The sequence below is a fragment of the Ahaetulla prasina genome, chromosome 2, assembly GCF_028640845.1.
Source record: "Ahaetulla prasina isolate Xishuangbanna chromosome 2, ASM2864084v1, whole genome shotgun sequence".
Lineage (NCBI taxonomy): Eukaryota > Metazoa > Chordata > Lepidosauria > Squamata > Colubridae > Ahaetulla > Ahaetulla prasina.
Genome location: NC_080540.1, coordinates 538,719 through 556,064, shown reverse-complemented (window position 1 = coordinate 556,064; position 17,346 = coordinate 538,719). Strand labels below are relative to the sequence as shown.

At 44.1% G+C, this 17,346-nt stretch overlaps 1 protein-coding gene and 1 pseudogene across 2 annotated transcripts in view; both read right to left on the bottom strand.

The window, feature by feature from the left end:
- Positions 1-17,270, bottom strand: part of LOC131192661 (zinc finger protein 493-like) — a 37,147-nt gene extending 19,877 nt beyond the window's left edge. Inside the window, exons 1-5 of one of the 2 annotated variants that reach the window (XM_058172020.1) lie at positions 16,071-17,270; positions 15,238-15,692; positions 14,877-14,991; positions 13,322-13,389; positions 12,708-12,837 (exon numbers count right to left, since the gene is read on the bottom strand). In XM_058172020.1, coding sequence (XP_058028003.1) covers positions 12,708-12,837; positions 13,322-13,389; positions 14,877-14,991; positions 15,238-15,651 — 727 coding nt within the window. In that variant the 5' untranslated portion in view covers positions 15,652-15,692; positions 16,071-17,270. The remainder of the gene's footprint in view (positions 1-12,707; positions 12,838-13,321; positions 13,390-14,876; positions 14,992-15,237; positions 15,693-16,070) is intronic. The other variant, XM_058172021.1, reaches the window with a different exon arrangement.
- The window catches only part of LOC131192841 (zinc finger protein 493-like), a 44,426-nt pseudogene continuing 35,440 nt past the window's right edge, over positions 8,361-17,346 (bottom strand).

Sequence of the window (17,346 nt, the reverse complement as noted above, 5' to 3'; positions counted from 1 at the left end):
CATCTTTTTACATCGTGCACCAAAACTGGATGCAATATTCCAAGTGTGGCCTTACCAAGGCATTATAAAGTGGTACTAGCACTTCACGTGATCTTGATTCTATCCTCTGTTTATGCAGCCCAGAACTGTGTTGGCTTTTTAACAGCTGCTGCACACTGCTGGCTCATATCCAGATGGTTATCCACTAGGACTCCAAGATCCCTCTCACAGGTACTACTATTGAGCAAGGTACCACATATACGGTACTGGTGCATTTTGTTTTTGGCCTAAATGTAGAACCTTACTTTTTCACTGTTGAATTTCATTTTGTTAGATAGCGCCCAATGTTCAAGTCTGTCAAGATCTTTCTGTAACTTGAGCCTATCTTCTGAGTGTTGGCTATTCCTGCCAGCTTGGTGTCATCTGCAAATTTGATGAGTTCCCCATCTATCCTCGTCCAAGTCATTGATGAAGATGTTGAAGAGTACTGGGCCTAAAACAGAGCCTTGGGGTACTCCACTGCATACTTCCTCCATGTGGATGTAGTTCCGTTGAGGACTACACGTTGAGTGCGGTTGGTCAGCCAGTTACAATCCATCTGGTGGTGGTGGTGTCTAACCCACATTTTCTACTTTATCTAGTAGTAGGTTATGGTCTACTTTATCAAATGCTTTACTGAAGTCCAAGTAAATTATATCAACAGCATTCCTCTGGTCTACTAATTTTGTCATTTTGTCAAAGAATGCGATAAGATTAGTCTGGCATGATCTGTTTTGACAAACCCATGTTGGCTTTTGGTTATTACTTTGTTTGCTTCTAGGTGTTCGTGATTCGTTGCTTGATTATCTTTTCCAGAATCTTCCCGGTATTGAGGTCAGACTGATAGGTCTGTAGTTTCCTGGATCTGTTTTTTCCTTTTTGAAGATGGGAACTACATCAGCTCTTTTCCAGTCCTCTGGCAGCTCCCTGTGCTCCAGGATCTTTGAAAGATATAGTTCAGTGGTTCTGAGATCACGTCTGCCAGTTCCTTCAGAACCTTGGGGTGTAATCCATCCGTCCTGGTGATTTGAACTCGTCTAGGGTAGACAGGTGTTCACTTACCATTTTCTTCCCTATTTTAACTTGTGTTTCTAATCTGTTTTTGTAGTGCTGTTTTTGATAGGTTGGATTGTTTTTCCTTTTGTGTAAAGACAGATGCAAAATATGAGTTAAGTAGATCTGCTTTCTCCCTGTTGCTTGTCATCTTCTTGCCACTTTCTCCCAGCAATGGGCCAATTGTTTCTTGACTTTTTCTTGTTTTTAACATGTTGTAAGAAGCTTTTTGTTATTTTTTACTTTTGTCGCTAGCCTTTGTTCATTGTGAGCCTTAGCTTTCCTCATTTCAACTTTACAGGCTCGGGCTATTTGCTGATATTCTGCCTTAGTTATTTGCCCCTCTTTCTACTTTTTATATTTGTCCTTTTTGTCTTTCAATTTGTCAGATAGTTCTTTATGCATCCATGCTGGTTTCTTTTGAGATCTATTATTTTTCTTTTTCATTGGTATTGTGCTAGACTGCGCTTTTATAATCTCACTTTTCAAAATTTCTCAAGCTTCTTGAGTTGTTTTCCCGCAGAGGATTCTCATCCATTGAATCCTTCTCAAGCTCTCTCTAACTTTATTGAAATTAGCTCTCTTAAAGTCCAAGACTCTAGTTTGACTTTGTTCTACTACTTGTATTTGCTTAATGTCGAATTCCAATATTGCGTGGTCACTTGCCCCCGAGGTTCCTGTAGCTTCAACACCTTCTATCATTTCATCTCTGTTAGTGAGAATTAAGTCCAGTATGGCTGATCCCCTTGTTGCCTTCTCTATTTTTTGGGAAACAAAGTTGTCTGCTAGGTTTGTTAGGAACCTGTTGGATCTTCCACTTGGTGCAGAATTTGTTTCCCAGTTGATGTCAGGGTAGTTAAAATCCTCTATTACTACTGTGATGTGCTTTCTACATACCTTAGTTAGCTGACTAGCAAAAAGTTCATCTACTTCCTCTGTTTGGTTGGGTGGCCTATAGTATAGACCTATGGCAATATCGTTTTTCACCCCTTTTATATTGACCCAAATACATTCAAGATGATTTTCATCATTGTTGTGCTCTATTTCTGTAGAGATGTAGTTATTTCTTATATATAGTGCAACTCCACCTCCTCTTTTATTTGGTCTATTTCTTTTAAATAATTTATATCCCTCTAGCTGTATGTTCCATTTGTCAGTTTCATCCCACCAAGTTTCCGTAATGGCAACAATATCATATCTACCCTCATTTACTTGGATTTCTAATTCACTCTGTTTATTCCTCATACTCTGTGCATTGGTGTATAGACATTTGAGTCCATTTGGATTGATCTTGTGTTTACTGTCTACATAACCTGTGTTGACTGCCCCTACTTTCATGCCACCTGTTGGTTTAGTGCACATGGTATGGCACTCACTGTTAAATGCTTGGTTTTGCTTGATAGCATGGTTGATAGTCTTACCCATACAGACATCTATGTTACATGCACTGACATACATACATGTTACATACATGTGTGTCTGTCATCATCGCACCATCCGGAGACCGACGGGGGTACAGAGAAGGTCATCGGTATACTGGAACAGTATCGCCGTTGCTTCATCAACCAGCAAGAGGACAACTGGGCCGACTACCTGTCCTTGGCGGAGTTTGCTTTTAACAACTCTCAGCACACCTCTACTCAAATGACCCCGTTCTTTGCCAATGTGGGGTACCATCCGCGGCTCTTCCCTCTGGCACCACCGGACTCTCCTGTTCCCGAAACGCAGACCTTTCTGACGGAATTGCATGCGGTCCAACAGTTGGTACGTCAGCAGCTGAATCGGGCAAAGGAGGACTACAAACGGTCCGCTGACCGCTCCCGACGGGCAACGCCCCCGCTGGCAGTTGGAGACTGGGTGTGGCTCTCCACCAAACACCTCCCGTCCGACCGCCCGGTAAAGAAGTTGGATCACCGATTCATCGGCCCGTTCCCTGTCGAGGCAGTCATCAACCCGGTAGCCTACCGACTGACCCTGCCACGATCCATGTGGATCCACCTTGTTTTTCACCGGTCCCTTCTGGTTCCTGAGGCCACACCGAGTCCCCTTCGGTGCCCAACAGCACCCGTCACTATCGCCGAGGACGGATCGGAGGAATACGAAGTCCACAGCGTACGAGACTCCCGCTGGCTGAAGGGACGTTTCCAATATTTGATCGCGTGGAAGGGATACGGGACTGATTTCTCCTGGGTAGATGCCTCCGACGTTCATGCCCCTGACCTGGTGCAGGCCTTCCATGAGCAGAACCCAGCCCAACCGCATCCCGATCGTCAGCCCCGGGGGAAGGGCCCTGCGGTGAGGGATAGTGTTGTGACCCAGGTTTCTGGACCCGGACTCCTAGACTCGGATGATTCAGAAAGTGAGGGAGAAGACCTGGCCAGCCCTGCTTCTCTTGAGCCCTTTCCCTCCCTGGCACCCACTCAAAGGGAGGAGGAGGGGCCGGCAAAGCCTGATTCCCTGGAGCCTCCTGATTTTGCAACGCCCCAAGAACAGTTTTGGAATGATGCAAGATTACGGAGACGTGACCGGCGTGCGCAGCAGTGGAAGAGTTGGGACAAAGCCAAGTCATAATTGTCATGCAGTGACATCTGCAGAGACTATAAATAGGAGGCGGGACTTCCTGGTTTTTTGTCTTGGACAAAGTAATGAATTGGCGCGAGCTAGCTGTCTCAATGGAGGGAAGAATATATTCGTGAGTAATTCTGGCCTTATCTATAATTTCCTCGTTATCTCCAGAAACTTGGCAGGCCCGTGGGTAGACGTGGCCAGGACATGTATCTATGTAAATAAAAGGAGAAAAGAAGGCCTCTGACTGACTGTTTGCTGGGAGTATTAGGGGGAGGGAAACAGAACACGACCCCTGTGGCACCCCACACATGAGGCGCCTTGCGGTCGATCTCTGCTCCCCTGCCAACACCGTCTGCGATCGGTCGGAGAGATAGGACGAGAACTGAAGGGTTTGTGAAGGGCAAACATTTTGTTGTTCATTATGTATGCATTTTGAAATGTGGGTAGTGCTCTTATCTTGGCTGGCAAAACTCATTTAAGCAGTGTTCCCAGCATATACAAGAATACAGGATGAAACAAAGTTGTAGCCCTGAAACACTGTTGCATTTGCTTTCTAGCATAAACACGTATTCTCATGAAAAGCCAATGATGTAATTACTAACCAATTATTGTGCCTTGGAGACTAATTAACCAATAATGAAGTAACACGTATGTTAGGTGAGAAATGAGAAATTGAGAAACTATATAAACTTTGTCTGATATTCAATAAAGTGCTGTTGAATTCTAGACTTTCTATGCTGTTGATTCTGGACATTGTTTGCTGTAAAGTCTTATCAATCGTCTTCAGTCTCTGGGCCCATGCAACAGAGAACCACCGAAAAACGGTGCCCCCCACTCCTAAATTCCCCAACCGTCACAGCAGGATACCATGGTCGATGGTATTAAAAGCCGCTGAGAGATCTAAGAGGACCAGGGCAGAGGAATAACCCCTGTCCCGAGCCCTCCAGAAATCATCCACCAACGCGACCAAAGCCGTCTCCGTGCTATACCCGGGCCGAAAACCGGACTGGAACGGGTCTAGATAGACAGTTTCATCCAGGTACTGGGGTAACTGATGTGCCACCACACTCTCAACAACCTTCGCTACAAAGCGAAAGTTGGAGACTGGACGATAGAATTTTTCATTCCTTTTCTCTCCTTTCCATTTCTCATTTTCTCTCCCTTTTTTCTTTCCTTCTTTTTTCTCTCTTCCTTTCTCCTGCACTATCTTTCTATCTTTCCTTTTTCCTTTCTCCCTTTCTTTCTCTTCCTTTCCTTCTCCTATTTGTGTCTTTCCCTTTTTCTCATTCTCCTTTTCGTTCTCTTTCCTTCATTTCTCCTTTCTCCTTCTCTTTCTTGCACTTGCTTTTTCTCTTTCCCCCTTTCTCTGTCACCATTTATTTCTCTTCCTTCCTTCCTTTTCACTCCTTCTTCCTTTTGGTCTCATTCCCCTACTCTTCCTTTCTCTGTGTTTTCCCCTCAGTAGTTTCTTTTTAATTTGAACGTATTCTAACCCATTTCTGAAGAAAGACGTAACCCATCAGAAAGAAAAGATAAAGCAGATTCAGATTTTTTTTTCAACCACAAAGAATTCCATGAGTTTGTGTCCAAAATATAAAATTTATACTAAAAGAACAGAGGAATCAAATTCTCTTGGTGTCTTTGTTTTTCAGATGTGTTACGAATAATTCTGAAGTTGCTTTTTATATGCTTTCTCTCTTTATTTGTTTGAAGCTTCCTGCTCAGGAAGTGTTGTGGTCCGCCAGCAGCTTGCGGAGCTGGCAATGGAGTTGGACAGCGATGAGGCTGAGGTGATGCTGGGCCATTGGGGAGTGAGGTGCGGACTCCAGAGCCTGATAGTAGTGAGGCAGAGGAACAGGAGGAACCTGTTCCTAATGCACACGAGAAGAGCTGCCAGAAGGCAAGAGGAGCTTAAGCAAAAAGGACAATTCGGGAGTAGGGCCAAGACATGATTGGTTCCTCCCATAAGGTTTAAAACAGACCAGCAAAGGCGTTTGGGCTTTGCCGGAAAACAACGTTGGTAGCTTTGTCTTCTGCTTCGTCTACGTCTTGCATTTATTTTTGTGACTTCTGAACGTTTGCCAAGAAAGGCCTTTGGCAGTTTGCCTAATTGGACCAAGGTTTGCGATAGAACTGAGGAATTTGTGATGGGAGGAATTTGTTTTAATTTAGCTGAACTATGCTGGGAATGAAGTAATTCTCAGCTGTTCGAAGAAAGTGTTTTTTTTCTCTGACTGAGTTTCCTACTACCTACTTCTATTCCAACTACCTACAGTATTCCTAAAAAAAAATAGTCCTAGACTTACAAAAGTTCATTCAGTGACCATTCAAAGTTACAACGGAATTGGAAATAGCGACTTATGACTGTTTTTCACACTTGCAACCGTTGCAGTATCCTCATGGTCACGTGATCAAAATTCAGTTGCTTGGCAACTAATTTATGACAGTTGCAGTGCCCGGGTCACGTGATCCCCTTTTGCAACCTTCTGACAAGCAAAATCAATGGGTAAATCAGATTCACTTAACAACTGTGTTACTAATAACTTCAGTGATTCACTTAACAACCATGGCAAGAAAAGTCGTAAAATGGGGCAAAACTCACTTAATAAAGGTTTCACTTAACAGACATGTTGAGCTCAATTGCGGTCACAAGTCCAGGACTACATCTATATAGTTGGGTGTGTAGCAATTTTTGTTCATAGGGTTTTTATATTTCTTTCAATTCTATTTCCCTTTACAGAACAGAACAGAACAGAATGTCAGGGTTCCAACTTATACCCCCAATGAAAGAAAACTCCGAGGCTTGGATTTCCTCAAAGTCACATTTTATTACAGATGTCATATTGGCGCATCTGAGGAAACCTGAATCTAAAAGCTTTCAGGGTTTCCCCACCCAAAGGAAGTTCAAGTCCCTGCCCAACACCCACAAGTCCATCACATGGTCCAATTATAACATAGTCCAAACTGGACAGGCCTCCTAGTTTCAGCCTCCCAGTTGCAGGCCAAAATGGCCTTGACTTTCTGCGAAAGGAATGTTGTTATGACTGTATCACCGATACAGGGGCTGGAATAGCTCAGGCTGTTAAGAAGCCTGTTATTAGAACACAGTAGCCTGCAATTACTGCAGGTTCAAGCCCGGCCCAAGGTTGACTCAGCCTTCTATCCTTTATAAGGTAGGTAAAATGAGAACCCAGATTGTTGGGGGGGCAATAAGTTGACTTTGTAAAAAATATACAAATAGAATGAGACTATTGCCTTATACACTGTAAGCCGCCCTGAGTCTTCGGAGAAGGGCGGGATATAAATGTAAACAAAAAAAACAACAAAAAACCGATGCTCCATACAATCCCCCCTCCCAGTTTCCCACACTAGGAAACATGGCAGGTCTGAAGGCACAATGACAGAAATGGCTTCCAGGTCTGAAAGCCACCCCACCCCCCCGGACAGAAAAGCATATCCTGGAAAGAGAGTAACATAGCGGTCAAAATTCAACATACTAACCACCTCTCCCTCCCCCAGGGGGGCCCTTTGGCTTATCAGGAAATTTATCATTGCTTTATCAGTCTATCTGCCTTAACATTCCAACTTTTAACCCAAGTTGCTTCAGACAAAGGGTACCCTTTCCAACGTACTAAGTATTGCAATCTACCTCTATACAGTCTAGACCATTTCAGGATCTATTGATATTCCTACAGGATCTATTTTGGACACGTGATTTATCCAGTCTCCTCTTAAAAACATGAAGGAATCACAATGTCTGAAGGAAAGCTGTTCCACTGGTTAAATGTCTTTACTGTAAGGAAGATTCTTGTTAATTCAAAATGGCTTCTCTCGATTATTTTGAATGCGTTGTTTCTTGTCCTGCCCTCTGGTGTTTTGGAAAATAAGTAGACCCCCTCCTCTTTGTGGCAGCCTCTCAAGTACTGGAATATTGCTATCATGGTCACTCCCAATCCTTCTTTTCTTTGACTAGCCAAACCAAAATCCTGCAATCGTTCTTCCTATGTTTTAGTCTCCAGGTCTTTAATCAGCCTACTGCTCTTCTCTGCACTTTTTTCCAAAGTCTCACCATCTTTTTTGTAATTTGAGAACCAAAACTGGATGCAGTATCCCAGGTGTGGTCTTACTAAGGCTTTATAGAGCAGGACTAATACTTCATGTGATTTTGATTCTATGCTTCTGTTTATACAACCAAGGATTGCATTAGCTTTTTTGGCTGCTGCTGCTGCACACAGGGAACTCCTCCATTCGGATTCCAAGGTCCTTCTCACAGTTACTGTTTTTGAGCCATGTTTCAGGTACTGTTTTTCCTGCCCAGGTGTAAAAGAGGTTCTGACAGGTTCTGGAGAACCAGTAGTGGAAATTTTGAGTAGTTTGGAGAACTGGTAAATATCACCTCTGGCTGACCCCCGAGTGGGATGGGAATGAAGATTTTACAATATCCTTCCTCCAGGAGTGGGGAGGTAATGGAATTTTGCAGTATCCTTCCCCTGGAGTGGGCTGGGAATGGAGATTTTGCAGTATCCTTCTATCACGCCTACCAAGCTACACCATGCACACCAAACCATGCCCACAGAACTGGTAGTAAAAAGAATTAGATTTCACCAATGGATTTAACCTTATCTCATTTGGATCAGAAAGGCATAATATACATGTACATAAAAAGCTATAGAAATGGTGGGGCTGTTGTAGAATGAAGAGACACAAGCCAGCTCTTTTGGGAAGGAAAGGTTTATTATATATGCATAGGTTCAGGGAACAGAACAAAGCTGAGGGTCTGAACAAAATCAGGGACTTTCCAACAGAGATATATATACTTTTCCGTTACGTATAATCAGCGTATACATTGCTCAGCATGTTACATTCCATATATGGTTATAATTCCAGTAAATGAGTTTTGAGGAACTGATACCAAACATTGGGGGTGGCAAGACAATATGTTTGTTCTGATACCAGAGTTCAGTTGATGCATGACAGGAAGATATAGTTATCTAAGCTCAGCACATTTATTTATGGGTATATCCTGGCAGGGCTGTGGTCGTCCATCAGCCTGAGAAAGCAGTTCCTTTAATATAGCTGACAAAGCATTTCCTTATATATGAGAGTTGACCAAAGTTTCTTTTCCTAGGGCTTGAGGCCTGCTATGTGTATCTGTGGTCTGAATGGTTTTATGTATGCCACCTTAGGGCAGTGGCTAGAATACAGTACTACAGGCTAATTGCCCACAGCCAGGAGTTTGATTCGAACAGGCACATGGTTGATTCAGCCTTTCATCCTTCTGAGGTCAGTAAAATGAGGATGCAGGCTGCTGGGGACCGACCATATGCTGACTTTGTAAACTGCTCAGATAGTATTGTAAAGCATTGTGGAGTGGTATATAAGTCTAAGTGGAATTACTATTGTTATATAGTTTCTCATGAGCATGGATCCATTTATGAGAAGAAAGACATCCACTCTGAGCAAAGCACTTTCCACACTCCATGCATTTATACGGCTTCTCCCCTGTGTGTATCCGTTTGTGTATTCTTAGGCTACTGTTATGAGCAAAGGTCTTTCCGCACTCCATGCATTTATACGGCTTCTCCCCTGTGTGGATCACCTTATGGGAAATAAGATTACCTCTTTGAGTAAAGGTTATCCCACACTCCATGTATTTATACAGCTTTTCTCCTGTGTGGATCTTTTTGTGGTTACTGAGTCCACTGCTATGCCTAAAGGTTTTCCCACACTGCATGCATTTTCCCCTGTGTGGATCTTTTTGTGCATAGTAAGACCACTATTACGAGTAAAGGTTTTCCCACACTCCATGCATTTATACGGCTTCTCCCCTGTGTGGATCACCTTATGGCGAATAAGATTACCACTTTGAGCAAAGGTCTTTCCACACTCCATGCATTTATAGGACTTTTCTCTTGTGTGGATCTTTTTGTGGCTACTGAGTCCACTGTTTTGCGTAAAGATTTTCCCACACTGCATGCATTTATAGGGCTTTTCCCCTGTGTGGATCTTTTTGTGCATAGTAAGACCACTACTACGAGTAAAGGTTTTCCCACACTCCATGCATTTATACGGCTTTTCTCCTGTGTGGATCACCTTATGGCGAATAAGATCACCTCTTTGAGCAAAGGTCTTTCCACACTCCATACATTTATACGGCTTCTCCCCTGTGTGGATCACCTTATGGCGAATAAGATTACCACTTTGAGCAAAGGTCTTTCCACACTCCATGCATTTATAGGACTTTTCTCTTGTGTGGATCTTTTTGTGGCTACTGAGTCCACTGTTTTGCGTAAAGATTTTCCCACACTGCATGCATTTATAGGGCTTTTCCCCTGTGTGGATCTTTTTGTGCATAGTAAGACCACTACTACGAGTAAAGGTTTTCCCACACTCCATGCATTTATACGGCTTTTCTCCTGTGTGGATCACCTTATGGCGAATAAGATCACCTCTTTGAGCAAAGGTCTTTCCACACTCCATACATTTATACGGCTTCTCCCCAGTGTGGATCTTCTTATGGAAAGTAAGATGACCTCTTTGAGCAAAGGTCTTTCCACACTCCATGCATTTAAATGGCTTCTCCCCAGTGTGGATCTTCTTATGGAAAGTAAGATGACCTCTTTGAGCAAAGGTCTTTCCACACTCCATGCATTTAAATGGCTTTTCCCCTGTGTGGATCCTCTTATGGGGAATAAGGTGACCTCTTTGAGCAAAGGTCTTTCCACACTCCATGCATTTATACGACTTTTCTCCTGTGTGGATCTTTTTGTGGCTACTGAGTCCACTGTTTTGCGTAAAGATTTTCCCACACTGCATGCATTTATAGGGCTTTTCCCCTGTGTGGATCTTTTTGTGCATAGTAAGACCACTACTTTGAGTAAAGGTTTTCCCACACTCCATGCATTTATACGGCTTTTCTCCTGTGTGGATCATCTTATGGCGAATAAGATGACCTCTTTCAGCAAAGGTCTTTCCACACTCCATGCATTTGTACGGCTTCTCCCCTGTGTGGATCGTTTTATGACGAATAAGATGACTTCCTTGAGCAAAGGTCTTTCCACACTCCATGCATTTATATGGCTTCTCCCCTGTGTGGATCCTCTTATGGGAAATAAGATTACCTCTTTGAGCAAAGGTCTTTCCACACTCCATGCATTTGTACGGCTTCTCCCCTGTGTGGATCCTCTTATGAGAAATAAGATCACCTCTTTGAGCAAAGGTCTTTCCATATTCGATGCATTTATAGGACTTTTCTCTTCTGTGGAGCTTATTGTGATTATTGAGTCCACTGCTACGCTTAAACATTTTTCCACACTCCATGCATTTATATGGCTTCTCCCCTGTGTGGATCCTCTTATGGGAAATAAGATTACTATGACTTCTGAACCTGTTACCAGACTCTCTGCATTTGTATAGCTTCTCCTCAGTGTGAATCCTTTCATGGGAAGTAAGTTGCCTGCTTGTTCTAAAACATGTTCCACATTCCAAACATTGGTAAAGTTTCCAATCATTTGACTGGTTTCTATCATGGGTTTCTAATTCCATTCGAATTCTAAACTTTCCCATTCCATCTTTACAATTGATCACTTTGAACAGTTCACAGCAATCTTGATTCTCCTGACCATTATTACCTTCAAAGCAAAAGAGAAATGAAAATGATAACAAGATTAGAGAAAAAGATCAAACCATACAAAATCAAGTGAATTTCCTTCTGAATTTTTACGTTTTATGTTTGCATGCTTACAGTGGTGTGATATAGACAGAATGATTTCTATATTCATGAGTCCTGAAAGCTTTGAAAATATCTAGAAAACATCTCTTTCTTTACAACCATCTATATGTGTGCAAACCTCAATCAAAGTCTGTTTTGAGTCATGGAATAATCAGGGGAAACATCCAAGGAGGGATAAGGAGAAAACTTAAGATTTATTGGGGTGGGTTAATTTCGGCAGAGACCCAAGAGGTCTTTCTTCCCCGGTGTACCTTGGAGAAGCTGCTCCATGTCGTCTGTCTGGCAGGCAGGACTCCTGCTTGGCTTGTTCCTTGATCCCAGCGATGACTTTGGAGTGAAGTCCCTTGCTTGAAGCCTCCCATTGGCTTGTAAATGTCTTTCCACTGAGATTGGAAAGGTTGGGAGGCTTCAAGAATGACTATTTCGCTGCCCCAAAGTACTCAACGGTTGGCAAGGATCTGGTACAGGCTTCCATTTGTAGAGAACGGAGGCCTAAAGTACTTTAGTGTGAGATCACACAAGACGAGAAGTGCAAGATCTCACACTAATGATCTTGCAAGATCTCACACTGCAGTACTTTAGTCCTGTGTTCCCTACAAACTGAAGAGTGCACGAGATCCAGGGCAAAAGTGTTTGAAAACAAGGAGGCCTTCCCTTTGTTTGCACAGTATTTTGGCCGGGATCTCGTGCAGGCCTTTCTTAGCAGACAACAGAGGCCTGAAGCAGTGTAGTGCGAGTTCATGTGAGATCACTAGTGCCAAATTTCCCACTATTGATCTTCTGTATCTCTCACTACTTTAGGCCTCTGTAGGCACCCAAGCAGGCAAAGGAACCGACAGCTCGCTCCATCCTCGTAAAGTAAGTCCCAGCAGGGTGGGGGATATAGGTAGGGTGATTGTTGTTGCAACGCCTCTGCTGTCATTTGTAATGCTCTGAGGCACACTTCATGAGGCCTTTGTTTTTGAATTGGATTGGGAGAAAGCTCTTCCGTGGCCTAAACGTGTAAGTTCTGTTCTCACACAATTTGGGGAGGTTTCAGTGGACAAATGACAAAACATTCTTCTCACCTGACCTCCAGAGGTCACATGAAAGCACACCTCGTTCTTTTCAGCCCCCACAGTTAAGTTCAAATAGAAATGGAAAAATACAGATAAGAAATGACCCAAAAGCATCTAAGCAAAGAGACATTGACTCTTTCTTTCCTTGGGGTACCAGAAGGCCAGATCCTTTCCTTTTCCCTTCCAGGAGATGATATCTGATTAGTGATTTTTTAAAATAAAAAGTAACTATAATCTGTCTTCTTGAACTCTCTGATTGGGGACTAGAAAACTCTTACCCAGAGAGACCACGTTCTGATGGTTTTCAAGCATGACTTCGAAATGCAGCGCTTTTTGGTCAGGATCCAGTTGAGACCATTCCTCCTCAGAGAAATACACAGCCACCTCCTTGAAGGACACCAGACTCTCCTGAACACGGAAAAAAGAAGAGAACAGGAGAATTTACAAGATCTGTTCAACTTCATTAATGATTTAGAAAAGGGAATGGAAGGGGAACTCGTCAAATTTGCAGACAAGACCAAATTGACAGAAATACCAACACTTCAGAAGATAGGCTTAAGATATAGAAGGATTGACAGATTGGCCCCTTCTAACAAAATGAAATTCAATGGTGAGAAATGTAATGTGCTACATATAGAAAAGAAAAACCAAATTCACTGGCATAGAATAGGTGATACCTGGCTCAAAAGCAGTAAGTGGAACACGGATCTTGAAGAGGAAGCCATGTTGACTGAAAGCAACTTCAAGCTGTTATTCAGCTGTCCATGTTGTGGAAGAACACAAAAATAATCCAGTCCAAACAAGGGGAGAAATAGAAGCAGAGAGCACTCTGCACACCCACTTCTCTTCCTGAAGGCGAGAATACAAATCTAATAACTTTTTCCTTTCTTACTTGATTTAGAGGTTCAACCGTTGTTTGATCGTCGTCATAAAAACCAGAAAATTTCATTCTTTCTTTCTCTGTAAGGAAAAAATATTTTCAAAATAACTGATTAAAAAATATTTATTTTAGAAAATTTATATCCCGCCTATGCGCAAATGGCGACTCAAGGAAGCTTACAAAATATAAAACCCATATTAAAACAATAAAAGGAAAATGATATAATACATTAAAATAATAAAATCACACCCTCACCCTCCCCAACAACAGCCAATCACAGGAGCCATTTAATGGGCTCCATCCCACTCTGGGTTCCCCAGGCCCACTGGCAGAACCAGTTCTTCAATGCCTTCCAGAAGAGTGCTACTGTGCGGGTCCATTCTAATCTCTGGGGGGATGATGTTCCAGGGAGAGGGAGCCACCACAAAGAAAGCCCTTCTTCCGAGTTTCACCAGGTATATCTTCATGGGGATGGGACCCACAAGACCAGAGATGGCAATTATCGGTCTTGCCAGGGTTTAGTTTCAACCCGTTCAACCTCATCGAAAGCCATCGAGAGGTCAAGTAGAGCAAGGATGGATGCACTACTCGGATCCTGCTCTCGCCAGAGATCATACAAAATCGCAACCAATGTGGATTCTGTCCCAAATCCAGCCTGAATCTTGACCAGTAGGAGTCCTACCTGTCAATGACTTCTTCAGCCAGAATAATACATGAGCACACATTAGATACAAAGTTATTGTAAACCATGTTAAACTTGATTGCAGAAAATATGACTTCAGTAACAGTCACTAACACCTGGAATGCACTACTACACTCTGTGGTTTCTTCCCCTAATCCCCAAAACTTTAACCTTAGATTGTCTGCTGTCAACCTCACCCCATTCCTAAGAGGTCTCTAAGAGAGTGCATAAGCATACTAGTGTGCCTACCGTCCCTATCTTAATGTTCCCTTTTCTATGTATCCATTTCATGTATTCATAATTATGTTTATACTTATATCTCTTACCTCCATTATATGCTTGATGAAATAAACAAACAAACAAACAACCTCTGGAGCTGCTGCACAACCACATTCTAAACAACCTTCCCCAAAAGGGAAGATTGAAGACAGGTTGGAAATTATCCAACAGGGTGGAATCCAGCAATAGCTTCTTAAGAAGAGGGCGGACCAGAGCCTCCTTAATGTGCTGGTGAACTGCCTCCTCCTGTAGAGAAGCATTAATGACCGCCAGCATCCACCCACCTGTTACCTCCCGGGAAGCTTTCACAAGCCAGGCAAGAACCTGCCTCAAGGGCTTCCCCTGGACCAGGAACTACGCCAGCATCCAACTGGGAATGAAGTCAAGAAATTTTGTCTTACAGAAAATCCAAAAATTCCTCAGTATGCCCCTTCAGGTGGACCTCAATCTCCCCCTTCCCCAGGAGGAGGAGGCTCACTTAAAGAGGGTTGCTGGGCAATTATCTGAAGATACAATTAGTCTCGAGAAATATAAATAGGAGGAGGTATCGTATAGAAGAGGAGAGCGAAGGTAAGACAGTTGGGTAATCGAAGGATCTTTAATTACCTCCTGAGCTGTCCTGACTTTGTTCTTCCCAAGGGATCCTCCTGAAAAATTGCTCCTGAGGGGAGTTTGATGGGTTCTTCTTTCCCTCAGGATCTCTGATCTCCACAGAGCAGCACTTCGAACAGGAGGAAGGAAGAAAGAAGCAGAATTAATATAAATCACACGGCGTAAAGTGGATTCCTATATTTGGAACACAACATGAAAGACCCCAATATCCATCAGTGTGGTTGATTGAGAAAACAATGGAACAATGTCCTACAAGAATAGTTGGGACATCTCCACCTATTATGAATGTCAGAGAACTTTGGGAAGGAGGGGTGAAGCATTCAAACACATTCTCTATTGTCTTTTGAGCTCTCACCTGCACCTCGACCTGCTCCTTCTGTTTCTCTGTCTGGCTCAGGAGGAAGCCTTCCACCAGGGCCACCGCCTGGGAACTGGTCTCTGCTCCATACTCCCGCACCCAGCCCTCCATTTCTGGGGGCAGAAGAGCCAGGAGCTGCTCCAGAACCACCAGGTCCAGCATCTGGGCTTTGGTGTGCTTTTCTGATCTCAACCATCGCCTGCAAAAGTCATGGAGTCGGCTGCAAAGTCCTCGGGGACCCTCAGCCTCCCGATATTGGATGAAATTCCAGGGCTGAACTTCTGAAGGGAGGATGGTTTCCTCCTCCAGGATCTTCTGCCTGGTCCTTGTCCAGAGCTTCCCCCCATTCCCAGGCTGAGCAGCTGAAGGGCCTTTTCCGGCTCCCTCCTTTCCAAAAGGTTGTGTCTCCATCTTTTCTCTCTCTTGCAGAGATTTCAAATGGCTTCAAGTTTCTGGATTTGAGATAGAGAAAAATAAATAGAAAGAATTAGAAAGTGGAATTTAGCAATTAAACAACCTTCACCCAACCTGCCTGGAGCCCCAAGCGGCTCATCCCAGCGCAGGGCCGGGAAGGAGGCAGCTGGAGAGGCCGCCCCGCTTCTCTCCCCCTCCGGAGACAGGATGGGGCCCTCGGGGAGCCTGGTGCGAATCCTGCCTCCTCCTCGCCCGGCTTCTCTCCTCTCCTGCTGGGTCTCTGCAAGGCCGACCCTCCCCTCCCCCCACTCGGGCTCTTCGCATGGAGAGGGCGGCTGGGGAGCATGGGACCCGGGGTTGAAGCCACAGGAGGGCCTCCTCCGCCTCCCTTTGCCCGGGAAGAGCCCCCGACTCACCCGGAGAACCTCTGGATCTCCCCCCGCCAGACTCTCCCGCAGCCTCTCCGCCTCTTGCGGAGCCCCAGGGGTTAAGGAGAGCGAGTGCGGAATCCTAGAGCGGCAAGCGTTTGTGATGTCATTTCCTTCCTAGTCTCCTCTGGAAAGGCAGCTGTGACGTTCACCCTCCAGTGGACCAATGGGGAAGCGCATGACGTTTCCTTCAAAATGCCAGCAATCTAGAAAGCGCGGGAAAGAGGAACGCTTCTGAGGGGAAGGGAGAGGATGGGGATGATGGGCTTGGGAGTAGGGGGAAAGGCCCCTCTCCGTGGCTCCCTGGCAGACAAAGGCTGCAACGTTTCCAGAGGCGGCACTTTCTCCATCTTCCTCCTTCCTGTCCAGGAACCGTTTGTGGAGATGGAGAAAAATCTCTTTGGAGGATTTGAACTCACTTCCCTCAAGAACAGCCGCCCTGAAGGCTGGGCAGAGATTGGAGGAGGCCTCAAAAGGGTCCAAATCCTGTCAGAAACTGCCGGACAGTCAGAAGAGAAGAACCAGGAGGCTCTCTGGGAAACACAGCTTGTGTCTTGCGGTTGTTGAGAACTTCGGTCTTCAGTGTGGAAGATGGAACACAAGCAGGGAAGTCACAATCTGGAAAAATGGAGATTTCTGTCAATTTTTATTTTTTAATTCAATACATGTGAGAGGGATCTTGGAGTCCTAGTGGATAACCATTTAGATATGAGCCAGCAGTGTGCAGCAGCTGCTAAAAAAGCCAACACAGTTCTGGGCTGCATAAACAGAGGGATAGAATCAAGATCACGTGAAGTGTTAGTGCCACTTTATAATGCCTTGGTAAGGCCACACTTGGAATATTGCATCCAGTTTTGGTCGCCACGATGTAAAAAAGATGTTGAGACTCTAGAAAGAGTGCAGAGAAGAGCAACAAAGATGATTAGGGGACTGGAGGATAAAACATGAAGAACGGTTGCAGGAACTGGGTATGTCTAGTTTAACAAAAAGAAGGACTAGGGGAGACATGATAGCTGTGTTCCAATATCTCAGGGACTGCCACAAAGAAGAGGGAGTCGGGCTGTTCTCCAAAGCACCTGAGGGTAGAACAAGAAGCAATCGGTGGAAACTGATCAAAGAAAGAAGCAACTTAGAACTAAGGAGAAATTTCCTGACAGTTAGAACAATTAATAAGTGGAACGACTTGCCTTCAGGAGTTGTGAATGCTCCAACACTGGAAATTTTTAAGAAAATGTTGGATAACCATCTGACTGAGATGGTGTAG